The 22737-nt window shown below is 50.0% G+C and overlaps 2 protein-coding genes across 5 annotated transcripts; one reads left to right on the forward strand and one right to left on the reverse strand.

The window, feature by feature from the left end:
- Positions 1-75: 75 nt before the first annotated feature.
- On the reverse strand, positions 76-9465 carry LOC117695328 (X-linked lymphocyte-regulated protein 5C-like). Of its 2 annotated transcripts, none has more exons than XM_034486184.2 (9): positions 9364-9465; positions 7086-7207; positions 6416-6485; positions 5475-5509; positions 4317-4434; positions 3495-3594; positions 1928-2026; positions 589-693; positions 76-494 (listed from the first exon to the last, which is right to left on the reverse strand). In XM_034486184.2, the coding sequence occupies exons 2-9, from the start codon at positions 7174-7176 to the stop codon at positions 420-422; spliced, it is 693 nt and encodes a 230-aa protein (XP_034342075.1). In that variant the 5' UTR covers positions 7177-7207; positions 9364-9465; the 3' UTR covers positions 76-419. The 2 variants fall into 2 exon arrangements, with proteins under 2 accessions (XP_034342075.1, XP_076774466.1); XM_076918351.1 differs by having other exon boundaries at positions 6416-6509.
- A 4149-nt stretch (positions 9466-13614) lies between these two features.
- Positions 13615-20522, forward strand: Pwwp4 (PWWP domain containing 4). 3 transcript variants are annotated; one of them, XM_076918301.1, is made up of 5 exons: positions 13615-14240; positions 14530-14622; positions 15875-16037; positions 18044-19300; positions 19433-20522. In XM_076918301.1, the coding sequence occupies exons 4-5, from the start codon at positions 18230-18232 to the stop codon at positions 20345-20347; spliced, it is 1986 nt and encodes a 661-aa protein (XP_076774416.1). In that variant the 5' UTR covers positions 13615-14240; positions 14530-14622; positions 15875-16037; positions 18044-18229; the 3' UTR covers positions 20348-20522. The 3 variants fall into 3 exon arrangements, with proteins under 3 accessions (XP_076774416.1, XP_076774415.1, XP_034342202.1); XM_076918300.1 differs by having other exon boundaries at positions 18044-18317; positions 18444-20522; XM_034486311.2 differs by having other exon boundaries at positions 18044-20522.
- Positions 20523-22737: the final 2215 nt, after the last annotated feature.

Genomic DNA, 22737 nt, shown 5'->3' on the forward strand with positions numbered 1-22737 from the left:
TCAGTGGCATGTTGGGTTGATTTTCCAATCGCAATGGAACTGGCTCTGTGACCTCATGAATAAATGAAAGCATGTACAACAAAACGGGTTCCATCTTTATTCACTTCTTCCTAAAATAAGTAAGGTAACATTCACTTTGGGGAAGTGACAGAGAACCAACCACAAAATCAAATGACATTTGCTTCCAAAATGTAACTGCCACTACTGGGCAGAATGTATCTATCTCCCTTGCTGTCATGGGCCTGGACGTTCCACACTTAACTGTTGCTACCCACAGAACTGTTGGGGGTTCACTTAATGGTTGACAAGAGTCTCAGTCTCAATTGTAACAAGGTAAGGAGAAAGAAGCTGCACTGACTACCACTAATGTCTTCTTAGTGTGGCTAACCTCCCTTCCCAGTGCATCCTGTGTGTGAGCTTCAGATGGTTTCTTCAGAGCGGTCAAGGATCAGGGACTGAAGGTATGTTTCAGCAACGGATACATCTTGCTCTTGCTGTTTGAAAAATGGAGATTTAGAGGGTCTGCATTACATCTCTGCTAATAGGAAGCCAGCCCAAGGTGCAAAGGGTTACAGACACACGACTTACAGTTTCCATGATAACTCTGTCCTGCACCTTGGAGATTTCCTTCTCCACACTAGTTTGCTGACCACCAATAAAGGTTTTGCGATGTTTACTCAAGTCGTTGGCTTTCTGAAACAAACAACAAAAGAAGCTACTTGAGCCTGAAGCCCTGACTTGACACCTCACCTCATTTAATTAAAAAAGTACCGACTCTGCATATCCAAAGGATCCTTGTTAGGAATCAAAGTGAGAACAGTGGCTACTTCTTGTGCATCTATATGAACACTCTCCACAAAGAGTTGCAGTGCCATATTTGAGCTCAGTATCATTGTGAGAAGAGAACACCTAAGGCATTTATCTCGGAAAATGGACAGATGAGCAGGTAAAGGCCACACAGAGCAGACATGGAAAAAGAGGCACAGGCATGTGCTGGAGACCCCCAAGGTTTCCCAGGGGATGGAGCCATTCATTCACTGTGTCCATGGAATGCAATTTTCACAGAGAAGACAGAGCATGCAATCACATGCCCTTTTAAGCTAAGAAAAGCTGAAGTGAGGACTCGATCCCCTCTGGTCATCTCTCAAGGAGCACTGCAGTGGTGGATACAGAGGAGAAAGAACTGTGTCACCACCTATCCATAAACCGGAAAATGCCTGTCCAGTCTCTGCCCTATTCCCAGGGCCCAGAGGAACTTAAGGCCATAAGACACCTACAGCGGCTGAAAATCGGTGTGGCAGGGGAGGCTGCTGCCTATGTGACTGAAGAGGACACACATGGTGACTTCCAGTGGTGAAAACACAGGATTTCCATAGGGAAGACAAGGCACATGGATCTATCTGGGCCAAGAGCAGAAGCAAAGCATGGACAGGGAACAGGAGTCACTTCGAGGGAAGCTGTTGCACGAGGAGGAGGGAAGACAGGACAGAAGCAGCCAGTGGAGCTTTTGGAGTTTGGAGGGGTGTTTGCAGAGGACACAGGAAAGAGGGAGAATTAAGAAGGAAGGCCACTGGGAAATATGGAAGAGGGAAAGGCCGTGTTTCAGGACCACAACTCCTCAGAGCTGAGGTCTAGGGAAATGCAGAAGCTTGGGAGAAGGAGCAGAGGGAGATCCAAAGAGCAAATTTCCAGTCAGCAGCTCCCATGCTAGAATGTTCTCCCACTAAAGATCAGCAGTTTCCAAGGCTAAACAAAGCCTAGTCGTTTTCCTACGTGTGGGGAAAATATTCCAAAGAGAATGTGATCACCAATTTCAAAGCTAATTACTTTTCCCACAAATTGAGAAAGGGCCATTCTGTCTCCTGCTTTTATAGACACAGGGTGTGACATAAGGATGTGTTCTGTTCACAAGTGCAATCTACCAGACCTTCAAAAATGTGTCACACATATCTTTAGCATTTTCAAGCTTGGTTCCATGATCCATTATAGCCATCTGTAAAATCTTCATTTGCTGCCAAGTTATAAACTGAAATAGAGGAAATCCATTTAAAAAAGTCAATAAAATTGAACATCCAACACAGCTGCTTCCAGCAATTGCTTCCCATACTGTTTTGTGGGTTCTATCATTCATGATGAAGGTCAAAGACATGACCTTCAATATCAAAAACAACATGACAATGTCTTGACTGGTCACAGAGTGAGACATTCTGTCGAATCTGGGAAAAATTCCCGTAAAATAACCACTCATTTTGAAATTAACCTAAGATCCATCTCATCTGTAGACTCTCACCTCAATAAAATAAACTAAACACTTAGGTTCTATTGGGGTCCAGTTTTCATAAACTATTATATCTTTTTTTTTTTTTTTTTTGTCAAACTCAATGGGCATATAGATTAGATTCCAAGAGAACACAACTTTTCAAAGGAGTTTTTCACCTAAGCCTTCCTCAATAGTCAGTGACTCCCCACATTGTGACACCCCATGAATGACATTATCAACCAAATATGACAGAGAGCCATACCATATATCAGCACCATATATCAGATGTGTGTGTATGTGTGTGTGTGTACGTGTGCGTGTGTGTGCGTATAAAATAGCAACAGTATGTCATCTCCTGCTGTCGAGCATTCCACAGCAACAAAAATGTCAAAAGCTGAAACCATTCAATACACAGGTCTAGAAGGTAGGGTTTCTCCACCAGTCTGGTTTTACTTCTAGGAAACTGAGGCAGACAAGTTAACGATTTTCCTGAGTTTTCAAAATGAGTAAGCCTCAGGACACTGGCTGTGTCCCAAACAGTGGGTTCTGGAGAGCCTGCTCCTCACTGCCAGACTGGAGTCTGTCTCCATCCCCCTCAGTAGTCCCCTCTCTGCTACCCCACCTTTGGAAGTCAGAATCTCCAGGGGGAGCAGCTCCATCCTCCACCAGGAAGAAAGAGTCCCCAGAGACAGCACCGAGTCCATCCAGTACCTGTCCCCCAAACCTTACATTCTCATCCCCAGCTTAAAGGTGACTCGGTCGCTCCATCGCAGGTCCATCCATCACTGCACGGAAACCTTTCCCTCTTCTCCTCTGGGACAGGGTGGGTCTGAACTCCAACCACTGACAGCTAAGTCTCCACCTGCTCTGCCACAGCCACATGGACTGCTCTCACTCTGCATCCCTGATCACTGTGTCAGAAGGCTACTTGGGGGCCCTCCCGCTGTTGGGCATCTGCACTGTGTGGATCCTGAAGGGTCCCCTCTCATCATACCATCCCATACCTTTTCCTGCACTCTGCAGACAGTACCGATCATTACCCTTGTCACCTCTCCACAGAAAAAGAAACAAGCCAGGGAGGATGGCCAGTCTCTCCTCACCACATCAACCACCCTCCTTGTCGTCTCCCTGAGCTCATGTCCTGCCCCGTCCCTCCGGACCTGCTGCAGGAAGCCCTGCCACTAGGGAAACTGACACAGCAGAGGATCTGTTCCAAGCTGAGAGCACCACTCACACTGAGGTGTTCTTCTTGGTCCCTTGTGCTGTCCACTTCATCCAACCACTTCTGGTGCAGGGACTCAAACCTTTCACAGTACAAGGACTTGAGCTCCTGCCTGTAAAAGACAGTACAGATTACACAGCATGGTCACACTGGGTGAGGGTAAGCCAATGAGACACACTCATCTTTTTGAAACAGGTGCTAGGAGCAAAAGAGAAAGGGGCAATGAATTACACTGACTCATTAGAGGCAGAAATGTGACTCTCACTCCAGAAGAATTTTGTCTTAAGCTGCTACCAGAGACATCATTTCACATGTCTTCCCCCTCGAACACTCAGGATGCATTCGTGCATACCTCTCCCAAGATTGCATTTCTGGCTTAAAATTAGACTCATCTTCCCTTCCCCTTATGGAGTAACCTATAATTTCTAAGAGCCTAAGTCCATGTCCTGAAGGCGACATACCCTGTGGTGTTTTACAGACAAAAAAGTGTGCACAGAACCCTTTCCCCATGCGGGACTTACAAAAGAGAGCTCTGGTGACATCTCCTAATAGGTACAGTTTTGTAGACCATAGAGGACTGGCCTCCCTTACAAGAAGTTACCTGTACTGTTACCCGATAGGGGAGAAACAGCTGTCTTGCCAGTCTCACAGCTAACACATCTGAGTTCCATAAAAGGGGGTTTCCCCTTGGTTATGAATAGGACCAGGCCATAGAGAAAAAGGCGCTGCTCCAGAGGTCCCATCAGTTATTCCACTCTGGACATGATCAAGATGGCAGACAGGAGTGACTTGGGAGGAAGAGTAAAAGCTGTGTACAGATGGTCACAATGTTACCTTGACTTCTGCTGAGCTTTCAAGATACCCTGGAGGTTTTCATTCAGGCTTCTGAAAGAGGCATTTACATCCTTTTCAAACTGCTTCCTCTTTTCCACAAGAAACCTGGTAACATCACCTGTGTGAGAAGGGAAAAGGTATCACTCTAAATCAAATATCCAGAGGGAGAAGAACTTGTTCATCCCAGGCACACTGCCTACAGGAAAATATGAATAACTATGCATCCGTTGTCTTTTTTTTTTTTTTTAAGACAGGGTCTCTTGTAGCCTAAGCTGGTCTCAAACTTGCTATGTAACTGAGGCCAACCTCAAGTTCCTGATTCTGTCTCTACTTTCTAAGCGCTAGGACAACAGGCATGGGGCATCCTGCTTGACTAAAGAATGCCACTGACAAACAATTTTCTGGACACGTCAAAACCCAAGCAGTTCCTCTGCACCAGAAAGATCAATGTGGTCAGACTTCCTGGCTTGTATGAACAGACTCTACATGCCTGCTAAGAATTGATGATGGATCTCTAGTAATGCTGTCTTGGTCCACCTACACAAGTGAATAAAACCTGCCTTGGTTGGAGGGGCATGTGGTACACCGGCATTGTTACCGTGAACGACAGAAAACAAGCTAGTGTGGCATGCACGACATGTACAAGCTATCTCACTTTTCTTCCCGGGGCTGCCTTCGGAGTTCCCTGACAGGCCCCTAAATATCTACAGACTAAAGGGTATTTAATAAGCTCTCCTTTGGCAGGGGTTCCTGGAGGAGAGCAACTCTGGAAAGCCAGAAAAATGACTTGAATCAGAACCTGAAAAACAGCTGTTGAAATCTGACATACCCCTCCTGCAGTAAGTTAAAGAGCAGAGATTTATCTGCTTGCCCATCATCTCTAGTGACACTCCTCAGTGATGCAGGAAGCAAGAAGCAGGAATCTCTCCCCTCAGCCTGGGTGACAGCTATAACATTTCCCCTGCTCACAGCAGCATCTTAAAAGTTAAGGTAAAGGTAACCCCTGAAGGCCAAAGACAACTTCCTCTTCAGAAACATCCTCTGAGCCACAGAACTGTTCCAGAGTTCTGCTGTCTCTCAGTGACCCCATTCTCACTGTGCAGAAGTCGGAGGGTTGGAAAGAAAGTTCTGGGACTACCAAGTCCTGCTCAAACCTACCTTCGAAATCCTGCATCCTCTTCTGAACAGGCTCCCTGGGGGGAAAATAACCCAGACTCCTTAACTGAGGACAAGCATCCTAAGTTCGCTTTGAAGGAAAAGGAGAGGCATGCTGTTTCGCAGAGGCTAGAGCTTATGTGGGGTAAAGTCAGACTTTCCTCTCTTTGGGTCATTAATTTTAATCCTCTGTCCTTGTTTTTGTACTGACCCAAAGCATATGTATTTGCAGATACATATGGGCACATGGCTAAGGGTTACTTCCTGGAGCACAAGTGACTGAAAGCCTACTGTTTCCCCAGGAATCCCACTCCAGGCTGGGTTTGGGCAGCTCATGGAAACCGCAACCCAGGTGTTCCCTGCCCAACTGGAGGCAGCTGCACAGAAGTATCTCCTCTCCTCAAGTGGTGACTTTGTGTCTGTTGTGTTCTGGCAGCGTAGGGGACTCTATTATTACATGTTTATGGGATCCTTTCACAGTGCATCGGAGGGTTTCATAAAGGTGTACTCACCCATGCGCCCTGCACTCCAGCCACATTCACTCTCCTCCTTCCTCAAGCCCCTCCTGCTATTCCTCCTACATCACCCAGACAGTGTCTCTTCTACTTTCATGCCAGGTGGCCATGTGCAACCTCCAGAGTCTGCCTCTAACCACCTCCCCTCAACCCCTGCAAACCTTCCCCTCAACTGGGTATCGCCCACCTCTTCCCAGACTCCCCTCTGAGTTCAGGTTATATCATTTTATGGGCCTACTTGTAATCCAGGATCCCCAGAGGAGAGAAAACAGGTGGCAGTAAGCCTCTTTGATGCTGGCCTACTTCACCTAACACCACGTTCCCCACTTAGATCCATTTTCTGGCAAAGGGAACTTTTTGCTTTGTATACCTGCATATAACCACACTGAAACTACCTCCATGGGGAAGGCTAACCCTTTAAGACATCACCTGGCCTCTTGCACTTCTGATCCTGAGGAATGGCTGCCCATCTCACTGGTACCAACTGCTGGATTGTCCGCTGCATCAAGAGGGAAGGGAAAACCTTTGCAAATGAAGCATGCTGTTCTTATCATCCTGCATGGGAAACAACTCCACTCTAGAGTTGGTTGAGCCCATGTCCAACACAAAGGTTTGGAAGCAGTCTTCCAGGAACTCATGCTCCTCCTCCACCCCACGCCCCACAGGTGAAACTCAGCTTGGCCCCAGTCTAGGGACAGCAGATACATGTATGTGTACAAGTCTTACAAGAAAATTCCCTGTGGCCCCTGGGCTTCTTCAGAGGCCATGCTGGCCAGGACCAATGTCTCTGTGGGCCTTGTATGTATGTATGCATCTATCTATCTATCTATCTATCTATCTATCTATCTATCTCTGCCATGGGCTGGGAATGTCAGGTGGGGACCGAAACCCAGAGCATGACTGAGAATCAGAGGTCTGAGTCTGAATCCCCCTGCCCTCCATGTACACCCCTCCCCAGCCTGCCAAGCAGTAATGCCATGGAATGGCCTGATTAGTATCAGACTGCCCCCTACACTCCATGTGACAAGTAGTAGAGTGTCCCCACAGTTGGGCCCAGCCCCATAAGCCCCATATCAGTTGTTTCCAGGTTTGACTGCACCTGGGTTCTTGGAGTCATCTGATGGGAGGGTCTTATCTACTCTCCGGCGCTTGGCACTTTTCTTCATGGCTTTCTGTTCCTTGCTTGACATGGCTGGAACCTTCCTGGGTCAGACAGGACTCCTGAAATGTCGGTATGCACAGACAGTAAAGACGCTGAATTTCATGACAGTAAATGAAAACAGGGACCAGGACTCCACAGGTTGTGGCCAAGTGTGCTGGCACTTGTGCTGGAGCAAAGAGGAGGCGGCAGGGTGACATCAATATCCCTCCAGGTCCAATCACATCCTGTCCTTTTTTTTTTTTTTTTTTTTTTTTTTTTTTTTTTCTGGCTGAATGCAGAGCTCTCCACAACCCAGTTGCCCTCGATCTAGTTCTTCCTTCTGATTTCTTGTCACTAGGTTAGGACAAGCTTGGCTAGACCCCAAGCCAAGTGATCTAATGTTGGTGTCTAGTCACAAACACCAATCTACCAATGGCCAATGAGGTCACTGGAGCCATGCCCTAGCAAGCAATGGTTGAGCCCTGCTGCGTGGTCAGGTGAAATTCCTAACCACTCTCAGTCTAGATGCTTCGGAAGAAACTCAGGGACCCAATCCCCAGGAGAGACCCAAAGAATACACCAGAGGCAAGTGCAGAGATTCCCCAATACACTCACCCAAGATGACACGCAGCCTGTGGAGGGCATGCAGTCTCTGTGCTCACAGACAAGGACTATAGAAACCAGGGATGAGAAGCATGCAGGCAGGCTTGTCTCACCAACAGAAGAAACGTATATGTCTCTTTTCTACCCAGAAGGCTGGGAGTGAAAGTTAACAGCCTGGTGGTCTGTGCCACCTGTGGGGTCAGGCCACACCCGAATCCTCCTGACTTTTACATTTATCTCAGACTCTCCACCCACTCAGACCCTCATCCTTAGTTTTGTTGGTCAGCAGTTAGTAGAACCCTGTGGGACATGTGGAACTGTGTCAGCAGACAAAAACTGGGAAGGTTGAGCCGCTACAGAAACCCTGGTAAATTCTTATATAGGAGAATGGGAGGCATTTCATCTACCCCCACCTGGTTCCTGTCCTGGAACACGTGACCACAATACCCCACATGAATATCATGACCACTAGTCACATAGCACAGAACACCTTGTTCTCTGTGCTAATAAGATAGACAGCCAGATGGACACACACACCCCTCCCCCGCCACAGGGTTTAGCCAATAAGTTTCCCTTCACGGACATTCCTTCCTACAAGATGTATTTAATCTCTGGTCCACCCTGAGTAAATCGCATGACCCCATTTTCCACGATGAACAGTGAATAAACAGTGTGGGACAAGCAAAGATTTTTCTCATCAAGAACCACTGGGGGTGGGGTGGGGGGGTGTTTCGTCATACAGAGCCCTTGCCTCCTAAGTCTCCTGCAGAAGGTCCCTCTGATCTGTAGAAAAGGATACTCCTGCCCCCCACCCCCCCGCCAGCTGAGCCAGAGTTCCCCCTCCCCCTGGGCCCAGGCTCATCACTGGCTTGTGCAGCCCCCTCTTTCCAGATGTTCCCAGTTCTATGATGTTTCCGTGGTGACTGGATGACCGGGAGTTGGGAAACCCCTGTTTCGCTGGCGTCAGCCTCACAGCATGCCCCCCCCCCAACCCCTCTTGCCCTCGAGGGTGGTCACAGTTTGTGAGATGTCACTTTCAGAAGTGCATTACCACCTGTCTTGGGATGCACAGGCACTAAGCAAGGGAAACAGTCTCAAAGCAGTGCAGGAAAAGCCCTCTTACCCTCGAGGGTAGTAAAAGCTAAGGACACACCCTTTCTGGATATGGTCTATCATAGGTCTCGCGATACCTTTTCTGTCAGCTAGGTAAACCCTACCCACAGCAGTCTCTGCCAAGGGTGGTAACAGCCAGTGAGAAGTCACTTGCAGGAGTGTACTACTCAGGATACCTCGCCACCCTAGGGAAATACACCTCCTACCATCCCTGAAAGCCCCTCTTACCCTCCAGGGTGGGTACGGCTATTGGATGTCACTTCCTGGAGGGTTTACCTTGGGTCTCGCAATATCTTATAACACAGCTGGGGAAATGACACCTCCTACGACACCCCTCCCCAGCCCCTCTTTCCCTCGAGGGTGCTCACAGTACGTTGCCATCACTTAAGGAAGGGTTTTACATTGGGCCTTATGGTACCTTGTCGCTCTGCTAAGGACATACCCCTCTCACACTCCCCCAACCCCTTTTACCCTCCAGAGACGGCTGAAATATTAGAAGTCAATTCCCGAATGGCTTTACCTTCGCTGTTGTGATATCTTGTCGCTCAGACACGTAACTACACCTCCTGCAATCCCCCAAACCCTCCTGCCCTGGAGAGTGGGCACTGCTTTTAGACGTCACTTCCGACGGGTTACACCTTGGGTCTCGCGATACCTGGTTGCTCACCTAGGGAAATACACCTCCAACAAGCCCCCTCACCCCACTCACCCTCGAGGGTGGGCACGGTCTTTGGACATCACTTCCGGAAGGGTTTTGCCTTAGGGTCTCGCGATACCTTGTCCCTCGGCTAGGGAGTTGCACCTCTCACAGTCCCACCAAACCCCTCTTACCCTCGTGGGAGGGCACAACTAGTGCGAAGTCACTTCCGGAAGTGTTGTGCCGCGCTGGAAAATGTGTGCACATGCATGAGACTGGCCAATCTGGTTCCTACAATCATGCATGTGTGACTTGGGGCTTGGGGTTGCGAGTGTGTCAACAACAACAAAAAATCTCTGGGCTAAGGTTTTCAAGGGACCTGAAGAACCCACACTGCTTTCAGATAGCCCCACTGTTAGACACACGGACCCAGAGGACTTTTGCTGCAGTGCCTAAAGATTCCAGAAAGATCCATGCACTAGGTCCCAAGTCTTTCCCCAAGCACACCTGCTGCAGGTTCACTCTTCTCAGTCCCTGCGACCCTCACAAGACGTTGTTAGACAGTCCTCCTGGGGCCTAGGCCACTCGATGTGGAATTGGGGCAGCAGACATAGCACCTCGGGGAGGCTAGCCTGGGTCCTAATATCTGGTCACTCACCTAGAAGAACACACCTCACCACGGGTGCCCGGAGCCCTGCTTGCCCTGGAGGGTGGTCACAGCTGGTTGGTCCTCACTTTCAGAGAGTATTCAACCTCCGTGGAGAAGCATGGCCGCATACAGGCTCCTGTCCAGTCCTTGTCCTTGGTTAGGCTTGTTGGGGTTCAAGGATCTACACACAAACAGTATGAACACTGACCTCAGTTAAGGAAGAATAGTTTAGGGGAACTGGAGAGATGGCTCAGTGGTTAAGAGAGCACTAACTGCTCTTCCAGAGATCCTGAGTTCAATTCCCAGCAACCACATGGTGGCTCACAACCATCTGTAATGGAATCAGATGCCTCCTTCTGGTGTGTCTGAAAACCATGGCAGTGTACTCACATACATAAAGTAAATAAAAATATTTTTTTAAAAAAAGGAAGAATAGTTTATGGAATGCACACCCCAGTGCTGGTCAGACCAGGGCTATAACTCAGAATTATCTGAACTATGAAAACGGATGTATTTTTTTTTTTCTGTCTGCTAAGAAAGGAAAAGAAAGCACACAAAACCCACAATGAGTTCATATGCAGGTACAGGAAGTGCTGCCTGGTGGTCAGCTCTGACTCAAGCTATTTTAGACATAACAGTTCACACTGACCTTTGGTTTGATGGGTCCTACGTAAGGCTTTGTGGAATTTCTTAAGATTAGCAGATCTCATACAGATCGTTCAGAACATACCAAACAAATCAGGCTATGTGGCCTGCCTGTCCTTGCTCTGAGCCAGGTCGCTTCTCTATGTCAATGACTGGCAGGCATGTTGAAGCAAGAATATGAAATAGCTGGTAGGCGTGGAACAGGATGGCTACAGCTATTCTGGGTGTGGGGGATCAGACCATAACAGGCCCACCAGCAACCGTGCATGCCTGGACAGGAAACGGCGCCCTTGAGGCCTGGAAGGACCTGAAACACCCATATACCTGTTTTGGGTAGGCCCAACTGTGGAAGTGTGGACATGGATGAATGTCTCCTGTGCCCAAGGACTTCAGACAGGGCCATGTGGCAGATCCCCAGTCTTTCTGCAAGCACACATGGTGTCCTGCCCACCCTTCTCAGTTCCTGCTCCTTTGTGTCAAAGCTTTCTCACACCACCCTTCCCCACCCGCCTCCTCCACTCCACTGTGGAATTCAGGCTCCGGATCTTGACCTCAGGACTCTCCTGGGTCTCAAGGGATACACATAGCTCACCACAATCCCCGAGGCCCTCTTTCTCCTCCAGGGTGGTCCCAAGTATTCCTCATTTCCTCTTGCCCTGTGGAAAACCATGTCTCCCCTGCATGAGCCTGGCCAATGCTGCCCATCTTGTCCCCCCCTGCCATAGCCGGCACGCCCTGTAATCACGGATGATTGATTTGGGGCCTTCAGTCGTGCATGCATATACTGGGAACTCACCTAGGAAGGGCCTAATGTGTTGGGGACACCTCTGTTCCCCGTTTTCAGTCACCCTTGAGGTCTGACTTCATGGAACTTGTGTTCTGAGGCCCCATGTTTTGTGCACGCACACATGGCCAACATGGGTCCACAGCCCTTGGGGGAGGAGCGGGACGGTAGGACCATGAATTGTTCTATGCAAGACAGCAGGAAGAGTGGCCCTGTGCAGAATCGCAGGAGCACACAAAGGGTACCAGAAGGGCCTTGCAGAAGGTCCCTTTTCTCTGCAGGGGCAGACATGCTGCCCCACTCACACGCACACGCACACGCACACTCATTAGAGTCCCTAGCACCTTGACAAAGCTTTCCAAGGATGGCCCTCTGGGCTTTGTCCACTCCGGGGTGGACTTGAGGCCCGTGACATCACCTCATTGGCCCTAATAACTGGCTGCTCGGCTATACAGACCCCCTTCACGACAATCACCTGAGACCCTTCTTTTCCAGGGTTAGTCCTCACATGCAGAAATTAAGAGTGTTAGCGTCTCCAGAAAGGCAGAAAAGTACTTCCGGCCCTTCCTAGGTGACTTCCCAGTTTATGCACGCACAACTGAAAGCTCCAAGTCATGCGTGAGACTGGATGAAGTGACACCCACCAAACAATCACATGACTTTAACTTGAGACTTGAAGATGATGTGCATGCTGGACTGGTGTCTGTGTTTGTGCCTGCACACTGGGCCGCAGTAAGCCCCTCCTGTCTAAGTATCACTCGTGGCTGCTTCTCCAGAGGACCCAGATTGCCAGTGATGACTGCAAAAGTACACTAGGGGCACAAAAAGGAGGCCCCTAGTCCCATGCCCTCTGTACAGACTCCTGACCAGCCTCTTTAGGACTGCAGTACTCACGGCCGTCTTTCTGATCTCCTTCAAGAGCTTTGTGCTATCTAAACTACAAGTGCGACTCCTGGCTATCACAGTATTGTTGCGCTCCGGATCTGACACTTCATGGTCCTACTGTCTTCCCCCAAGGGCTGTGGATCTATGTTGGCCATGCTTCACCACCGCATCATCTGTGCATGCATGAAGCACGGGGGCTCAGAACGCATGTTCCATGAAGTCAGACCTTAGGGGATGCAAGAAACATACAAGGACAGCAGTTAAATCCAGCCAGCCTCCACTTGACTCTTTGGGAAGGGAATTAAGAATAACTTCGAAGGCCCCGTTGCTGTGCGAATTTTCCATGTTGTATCTACTGTGAGGGGGAGGGGCCCTTGTGTTCATCAAAACGGGAAATGTTGCATCAGCCCATCAAAGGGTCACACCACCCACCCCTAGGTAAGTGCCACTTCCCGAATAGAGGCATTCAAGTGAATGTGGGCATGGCAAAGCCCAAGACAACCCAAATCACAGTGGAAAAGTCCCGATTTTCCCCTCAGGATGAAAAGATGGGCCAAGCACGTTGCATCTACACAGCAGAATACTAGCCAAGCCGTCAGAAGGAAATGCACCTTCCCTTTACAGACATTGGAAGCATTTTCAAGTGAAATCGCTCTGACAAAAGTCACTTTGTGTAAGGATCCTTGTATGTGCCACAAGCAGAGTAGAAAAATCCTGAAGAGGTGTCTGTCCAAATTGGTGCCATCTAATATGGTCAGAAAACATCTCACTGGGTGAAGGCATGACTGCCTAGAGTGGCAGGCACACCTTGGGACAGCTTAGTGGAACATAGTTTCCTCTGTGCCTGTGGAAGAGGGTGACTGTATGCACGTATGCCTCTGTCTCTGTCTCTGTCTCTGACTCTCTCTCTCTCTCTCTCTCTCTCTCTCTCTCTCTCTCTCTCTCTCTCTGTGTGTGTGTGTGTGTGTGTGTCCCCGTGTTTGTGCATGAGTGCGTGCACGAGGGTGGTGGTGGTGGTTTGAATGAGATAGCTTCTGCAGCCTGGGGTGTTTGAATTCTTGCTTCCTAGTAGAGGGCGCTATTTTGAGTTGGCTTGGGAGGTGTGGCACTGCTGAAGGAAATGTGTCACTGGGGGGGCGGGCTTTAAGGTTTCCAAAGCCTCCTGCCATTTGAAGTTGGTTCTCTCTCCTTCCTCCTTGAGATGCAGGGTAGATTTTTTTTTTGATGATGCTGCCACCTGAACTCCTGTGCTGTTTTCTATCCTGTGCAGGTCCACGGACCTCCGCGTCTTCTGCCAATTGACCTGGAATGCTTGTTTGCATCAGGAGAAACAAACAGTGTGCCTGCCTTCCTTCTGAATTCTGTCAGGGGAAAAGGTGGCCTTCTCAGACGTGGGCCCTGATCTTATTGTTTTAGAAGGCAGGACGGAACCTGTAGTCTCTTGTCTTGCCTTGCCCCAGACCCTCTGTGGTCAAGTCAAAAGCCCGGCACGCTGGAATGGCAGTATCATCTTTTGTACTGTGTGCACCCTTTCTTACATTCATGTGTGCAGCTGCAGGGGATGGTGGGAGAACCAGGTGACAGGGCTGTAAGTGAACAGTCAGCCTCCTGGGTGGGTGGATTAGTACTTCCTGATTTCCTCAGAGAACTGGCTACTAGGAGAGAATGTTTTTCGGTGACACTGTGGTTACTATGACAACGGGGACTAGCCATTCTTTCCTGGTTACAGATAAGTTTGCGAAGGACACTCACAGACTGGAGAGGTGGAATGACTAGACAGACATGCAGAGGGCGTAGGTAGGTGCCTGCAGCCAACCTGAGTGTGTGTGTGAGAGAGAGCTGAGTCTGCGAGCTTGCCCTGGAAATGTGTGTGCTCTTTCCTGGGACAGGGAAGGTTCTCTCACTACTGCTGTTTGAAGAGAAGCCCCAAGGACTGGCTGCTCACTCAGCCCTGTCTCTTTGTCCTCAGGTGGTGCTTCTTTGCTGTTAGCTTTATCTTTTCAGGCCCTGAGAGCATAGTTCGCCATTGTAAACGGACACCTCCTCTCTGTTTGGCAATGATTGTCACATGTGCTCTTCTTGACAGGATGACCCTGTTTGTGTGACAGCTTGCCTTATCCTGAATAGTTGCGGCTCTCCTGTTGTCTGAGAGAGAAGCTGGGAGGCATTTAAGGAGGAGGTAAACAGGGCTGGGGGGTAGGGTGTGGGTCGGGGAAACCTGAAGTTCCCTTGGAGAATGGTTGAAGCCCAGTGGTGGGGATACTCTCTTGGCCTGGAGACCTGCCTGACACAGTAATAAAAAAAAAAAAAAAAAAAAAAAAGGCCTCCCGAAACTGCCACTAGTCGCAGTTACACAGACAGAGATAAAAAATCAGTGTGGCATGCCCTCCCCTCCCCCAGGAAGGGGCAGAGATTGTTCCCTCCACAGATACTAGCTTGTGTCTGTATCTGAGTCTTTACTGTGCTCACCTCACAGTTGGGTGAAGCATCAGCTGGGTTTTACAGGGTGTGTGGCGGGGGCTGCTCTCTGACCCAACAGCACATCTGGATCACCCTGTGTATCTCTGCCCCCTGTGTGTGAGCAATATGTGTTGTACTCTTCTTGCACCCTCTCATCAGACAGTCTTCCGCCTGTCTGTCTTACCACAGGGAGGGAAGCCATTGTTCCCATCTGAAGATAATATGAAAAGACATCTCATGGAGGGATTGTGTGCAAGTTCTTGATAGAAGGGCTTTGGTCCCAGGGCCAAAGTGTGTGTTGAGACAGAGATTTCAGGATTCCACCTCCCAAACTTCTCTGTGTGCCCCTGGGAAAGGTAGTGTGCCCTTTTCACCAGAAAGGCAACTCTCACAGAAATTTCAGAGAACCTGTTGAAAGTAGTGCACCAGAGGTGATGCCTGGAAAAAGTGGAGGCACGTGGCGATACTGCTAACATCTAACCAGGATGTAGGAAACATAGGGACTTTTATACGCCCAGGAGCAATAGGCACACACAGGTGTAATACACACTGGGGAGAGTGTGGCCTGATATGAGTGCAGACACATTTCTTTATAAATGAGTTCCAGATGCTGCATGGATGCCCTCATTTGTGGGCTTGAACACATACTTGGTATCCCCGGGTATGTTTTCTAACTGAAGTAGTATGTGGGGCTGAGAATGTTCCACTTGAGGGATGTGGAAGCATGTGCAGGCCCGTGCAGGGTAGAAAGCGTGTACTCTATAGGTGTAACTCGGGCATCCGTGGTTTCTAAGGGCACCCTGTGAGGGGTGGGCTCTCACGCGTCCGAGGCATGGTGCCTGGATGGTGGAGAGGCATGGTTGCACTTGATGGGGTTCATTTAGCCTTGCTGGAAAGCATGTGCAAGGAAGGTCCAGCAGAAGGCAGCCTAAAAGTAACTGAAGATTTCTTGTTTTCCTCTGTGTCCTCAGGAGTTATCTGCATGACAAGGCCCAGGACTCCAAGGGGGCTGGATCAGAGGAAACCAACCCTGGGAGATGACTCAGCCTCCTAGGATGAAGGGTCACTGTCCATGATCCCTAAGTTGAGCTCCACACCTCCACAGTACACTTTTACTATTGCATCATCCAGAAGGTGTGCCCTGAGACATTCCTAGACTGCTTTATGTAGAAAGCCACTTTAGGTATTGTGAACTGGGATTTGAAATCAGTAAGACGTGGGTGGGAATACAACAGAAGGGACACTGCACATTTGTGGAGTGAATTGGGAGCTACAGTGTACCACCAGGTGTTTGTGGACACAGAGGGTGGGAAGGGAAGGATTGAGGGGATCACGAGAATATCATCTGTCCTCCCCGCCCGCATATTTCTGTATAGTTGGAAATTCCTACAGAGAAGGTCTGGAGTCCCATGATAGGCTCCGTTGGCCCATGCTCGCAGAAGGAACACAGGGTAACAGGAGTTCACAAGAAGAGCAGAGTCCTTAGGAAGCTGTTTCAGGAGCCCCGAGTCCACAGTGCTCTGCCTCACTGTGCCTGCTGGGGCCCAGATAATGACCTGGATCACTTGCATCCTGGCATAAACAGTGAGCAGCAGCTGCATGTGAGCCCATCCTGGTCCTTCCTCTGTGTTGTAGTCCATATCTATCAGCAAGCACAGTGGGCCTCTTTTGAGGATCAGCCAGATGCAGGATTTGTTTCACACAGGCATGCATGACATGCACACTGCTGATAGGAAACAGGCTGGCTCAAGGCAGAAGCAGTCAGTAACACGGTAGCCAACCCCCACATGCACACCCCACACAAAACAGGCACAACACAAAACACGCATACACACACAAAACATACAACACACACACAAAACACCCCCTCACACAACACACACACACAAACACAACACACACACACAAAACACCCCCTCACACAAAACACACACACACACAAAACACCCCCTCGCACATAACACACACACAAACACAACACACACACACAAAACACCCCCTCACACAAAACACACACACACACAAAACACCCCCTCGCACATAACACACACACACAAAATACACACATGGAAATGGGCTAGGGAGAAGAGTGTGATGAGATCCCACTGAGATGGCTGGGGAGAAGGAACTCTGTTGAGAGGCAGAGTGTGGGGCAACATGAACAGAAGAGCTATGTTACAGATGAGAGTGGACACCACTGGACTTAGGGATGGGCGAGGTACCATCCAGACCATCAAGTAGCTGTTTTAAATTTCCTATGTGTTTAAGACATGGTGGATTAAGATTAGGCCTTGGAGCTCGTGTGCAAGAGAGTTCTGTGGTCTGGGATTTCTTGTTAGAATAGTGCCCATCACAGGCAGATAGGGATATGCAGAGTCTCCTACAGACTTGAGGTTGCAGCACAGGGGTGCAGGATTCCAACAGAGGCACTTGCTTACCCTGTTGCTCTCCATCTGATACTGCTGAGTCTGCCAATTAGTAAGCATTTCTCCACAGTGAAGTGCTTTCTCTTTGGGGCTCTCCCCAGGTGTGCCCTGTGAACACTTGATCCCACAGTGAAAGGTCCTGGCTGGAGTTGGGAACAAGAGATCTGAACCAAAAGATTGGAGGCACAGGGGTGGATGTGTGTGTGTGTGGGGGGGGGGGCAGGGTACTGGAACAGGAGGAGGGCAGAAGCCATCCTTACTTGCAAATCACCATGAACATTTCCCCAGCCCCACTGTTCTTCAACTTGCTAACAAGTGCACTAGGTGTCCACAGGCTTCCTGGGGTTGGCAGCACAGGACTGCCTCCCTAGGAAAGAAAAGAATGAGGCTGGCTCCCCCACCCCCAGGGAATCCCAGGGAGCCCCAAGACACTGACTGGGTGGGCAAGAAAACACACGAGCCTTGTAAAGACACCCACCTCTCGGGGAGGATGTTCACCACCCCAGCCTCGGGTCGAGGCACAAAATTGTTGTGACTGCCTCCCACAGATGCTCTGAAAACTTCCATACCTTCTCCCACACCCTCCCTTCTGTAGAACAGACTTTGTGAGCTCCCTTGATTTCTCTAGCCTTGCCTCACGGAGGTGCTGCTTCCTTGTCCACTAAAGGCCATCTCCTTCCTAATGCAGCTCTGCTTCCCTCTCCCACCCTACAGGATACGCCCACACCACCCTGAGCGACCCCAGTCATTTCCAACTTCTCTACCAGATTCTGGAGGGAGGACAGCACCACAGGCAGGAGAGCAGAGCCAGAGAGGACCTGCGGGCAGTCACAGTGCCCAGAACAACCAAAGGAGTCACCGTGTTCTGATCAATCAGCACAGCCCCAGAGTCCAGTCGCCATGGACTCTGCAGAGTATGTGCTCTGTGGCTGGAAGGGACAGCTGTGGCCTGCAAGGGTGTTGTCGAGACCCAGGACCCCAGCCCATAGTAAGAGGAGGGGGGCGCCTTTCCTGGAGGTCCAAATCCTGCCTGTGGGTGAGAAGGCGAGGGTGAGGAGCACCGAGGTGAGGCCCCTAACCAAGTCTGAAATCATAAGCATTGCCTCCTTGGCAGGAAAGGAGTCACAGGGCAGTGGCTCGCCAAGGCAGACCAGGGCGTACAGGAGAGCCCTCAAGGTGGCACTGGATGTTCTGGGCGAGGGAACCTGTTTGTTTCAAGGAGGAAGAGCAGGCGGCCGAAGAACCAGCACAGTGGCTCCAAAGGTTCCGAAAGAGCAGGCCAGCTCCAGCAGCTCCAGCCTAGGCCAGCGCCTGAGCCTGCGCCTGAGCCTGCGCCTGCACCTCCAAGGGCGCAACCAGAAAGGCCAAGGGCTCTCCCAGAGGAGTCCTGGGAAGCGGAAGCGGGGCCGCCAGGGTCCTGTGTTGATGGGCTCACAGAATGTGCCTGCAGTGCAAGGCGGGGAAGCCCAGGCCCACACTGCTGTAGGGCCCCCTCGCTTTGAAATGCAAGGGAATGTGTTAAGAGGCACCAGAGTGCAGCCAAGTTACTTGGAGGCACCTTTGGGAAATGCTGGTGGTATTCCAGGGAAGAGAAAGCTGGGCACATCCAAGCTCAGGTCTTTGAGTGCCCCAGCCTCCAGGGAGGGTACCCGGGCTAAAAGCGAGCAGAAGGCTGCCCCTGGGCCACCGAGGCGCATCCCTATCTCACCCAAAGCTCTCAAACAACGAGTTCGGTGTGCTGGCCTAGAGATCCGGGCAATCGGAGCCCAAAGGAAGACCGCCTTCCCAGAGAACAAGGACCATCCTGGCCCGGGGACCCCGAAGCTAGACTCAAAGGGGGCATCAGCAGCCTGCATGCCTCCAATCCCGAGGCTGCGAAGGTCACTCCGCATAGCTAGTCGCAAAAGGAAGATCCATGTGCTGTGTGCACAGTGCAGGCTCCCAGAACAGGAACCCCAAGTGCACTCAAAGGTGACTAACACCAGGTCCAAGAGGAGAGGGGCGGGAGTGGGAGTTGAAAAGGACGCCCAAGCCACCAATGTGACTTCTGCCCAGGGGCCCAGTAACATTGAGCGAGGAACGCTGGTCTGGTTCAAATTTCAGGACCTTCCTTTCTGGCCAGCGGTGGTCAAGAGTGTCAGCCAAAATGACAAGATGGCGAGGGTGCTGTTGATCGAGGGCAACATGCAGCTTGAGCGCAGGGGTATCCGTGTCCCTCTCCGCAAGTTGAAGCACCTGGACTGTGGGGAGAAAATATCACTCTTGAGGCGAGCCAGCCGACTGTACGCCCACGGCATCAACTGGTGCTTCTCAGTGATCGACCACTACAGAGAGGGCCTCGCCTGTGGCTCCTTCCTGGGCTCCTTTATGGACTACTACACCACCCGAGCCAGTTACCCGCTAAGGAGAGCCATCCAGGAGGGCGACCTGCACATCGATTTCCCCAAGGTGAGCTATGCCGACTTGGAAGATTGGGAGGAGGAGACTGCCCCGGGTGGGAAGGGGACCCGCAAGAAACTCCTGCCTGACCGCATGAGGGCCGCTCGGGACAGAGCCAACCAGAAGCTCGTGGACTTCATCGTGAAGAGGAAGGGGGCTGACCAGCACCTGCTGGACATCGTGAAGGGCAGAAAACAGTCCAGGTGGCTGGACAATCTTTGGAAATCAAGGAGGGATGTCTTCTGCATTGAGACCTACCTGGAGGACGAGGACCAGCTGCATCTCGTGGCCAGACATTTGCAAGAAGTAGCCAAGGAAGCAGACGAGGCCCTGCTCTCGCTGGCAAGAGGCGACAAAGTGCGGTTTACCACGGAGGTTCTTCTTCCAGAAGCAATCATCTACTGCATCGCTGTCCTGGATGGGCTCAGCTACAAGGAGGCAGAAGAGAAGTACCTACGTGGTCCACCCGTGCACTACCGTGAGAAAGAGCTATTTGACAAGACCATCTTAAAGGCGGCCAGGAAGAGGTCAGCAGCCAGGATTCAGGCTGCCAGGGGCCCTCCTGTGCCCACCCCTTAGAAGGGAGCGTCCTCCTTTCAGCCATCACCCCTGCAGCTCCCAAGACAGGAGACAGGAAACGCCTCCAAATGGGAACATCTGGGAGACCGTGGGGCGCGCGCTATGGCCGCTGCCAAAGCTCCTCACTAAGTGTTTCTTTTCTCCCTCGAAATAAATGTTCATGTTTCGTGCTTGACTAAGTGTAGATGTCTAAGTCGGCTCTACCGATCCTGTGAGCTTCAGGCCAGGCCTAGCCTTTAGGCTCTCTCTCTCTCACCTGTGCCCAAACGCGCACAAGTCCCGTGGGGGCGCCTCTCTGGAAGGTCACCAACCCAGTGTGGAGTATTGGCTAGCTGAAACACAGGCTGTCGCACCTCTCTGTATGGACCCCATGCACCGAGACAGCACACCCAGGTTCCTGATGACCCCGGGTCTCTGACACCCCTCCACCCCCATCCTCTTCCTCTCCAGGGTGCTACTATGGATGAGGCTGGGTTCCACTGTTTTCTCCATTACTTCCTCCTTCACTCACTCATACCGAGGGAGAGGAACAGATGTGTGTTTTGAGGCTGTGCTTTGAAGCCACAGAAGGGGTTGGAAATGTTGTGACCCTGGAACAATGATGCAAAGAACAAAAGGCAACAAAAACACAAGAACACAGTCTATTGCGTTTCTCTCTCTCTCTCTCTCTCTCTCTCTCTCTCTCTCTCTCTCTCTCTCCCCTCCCTCCCTCCCCTGCTTTTGTGTGTGTGTGTTGTGTCTGTTTTCCTCTCTCCCTATCTGTATCCTGTATATATGTACAAGTGTGTGCGTGCACAAGTGTGCAGTGGTCATAGGTTAAGATCAGGTGTCTTCTTCAGATATTCTCTTTATTTTTTGAGACAGGATCTCTGACTGAACCTGTTGCTCACTGATTGTTCTAGAGCGGCTTGCCAGGCAGCTCTTTTGATCCTCCTGTCTCTGTTACCCCAGTGCTGAGATTAAACATGCCTGTCCATATACCCTTTTCCCCCCTTTTGTATGAGTACTGGGTAATAAACTCAGGTTTTCAGCCCATGCAGGAAGCAGTTTACATTCTCAGCCATCCTCCACACGCCAGAGACTTCATACTCTTAATTGAGAGAGAGAAATTTGCGGACCTTGTGGGCTGACTGTCTGCAGCCATGCAGTAGACATTGGTATCTCAGCTTTTCCCACATATCTGAGATCAGAGACTTCTGGTGTTTGCAGGAAAGGGAGGGGGGCTGTCAGCCCTTAGAATCACTGACACTTGGGGTGTACTGATGAGAAGCAACCCTGACATATCTCCCAGAAGGTCCTGTTTCCTCCTCTTTTGATCTGTATCTTTGACATGTTTTGTTGACAGGGCACTTAGTTGGTACCTCTGTGAACTCTGAAGTACATCTTTATAAACTCCTGAGCCCACTCTCCAGTTGGTCTCTGCTGAATCTCTGTTTAATATCCATGTGTTTTCCAGCTTAAGTGTCTGGATTTGTAATACTTCTCCTGTCGCATTGGAGAATGGTAAATGTTAGGTTTTGATGCTAATTGCTGACTTTATGCACACAGTGGGTTTTTATATGTGTAGAAATCCAAGCATGGTGAAGGTGATTATATTCTCAGTAGTCAGACTGTAGAGACATGCATCTTCTTAAACTAGCCAGTATAGCTGAATTGGCAAGTGCCTGGTTTTGTGTGAGACCTTGTCTAAAAAACTTTGTGGAAAATAAATGTGGAAGACAGCAGATGTCATCTTCTCACTTTTGCAATTAGTTGTACACAAAAATGACCATGTACATACCCTAAATATGAACAAAGTATAGAAGAATTTTAAATAGAACTGAGTTTTCCCTTTGTGCTGTGAGCTGTCTCTCTGTAAAAGCTACCAACCCAGTATATCTCGCACCTTATTTTTAAAAGTATGTAAAGCACTGAGACCTCTCTTCTTCCTGCTTTTGAATCTGCCTAGGTTAGGAATTAATAATTCTAGTCTGTTGATGGCTTTTGCAAGAGAAGGCCACATCTAATGTAATTGTGTTTTATATACCTAAGCACCATGGTAATGGAATAGTCAAGAGGCTACATGTCAGTCATATTCTCACCTGAGCATTCAGCCTCTTCGGACTTTAACTGCCCCATTGTGCATGTGATCTGACAACAAAACCCCCTCTTCTTACCTCGACTACATATGGGCCTATGTGCCCCTTCAGCACCATTTTCCCTACCTACAGCATCCTCTTCAAGAGCTAGAAGACAATTTGTCCTTCACATTTCCTAAGTGAACTTGCTGCCATTTTTCTTACTGTGAGTGCCTGCCATGGGACAAGAACACGTAAGTTTCCTAACTGCTGCATCCATCTGCTCACTTGCCTGTTGTCTCCTGTCCTTTTGTCTTTTCTACCACTGCTTCA

This window comes from Arvicanthis niloticus, chromosome X (assembly GCF_011762505.2).
Source record: "Arvicanthis niloticus isolate mArvNil1 chromosome X, mArvNil1.pat.X, whole genome shotgun sequence".
Lineage (NCBI taxonomy): Eukaryota > Metazoa > Chordata > Mammalia > Rodentia > Muridae > Arvicanthis > Arvicanthis niloticus.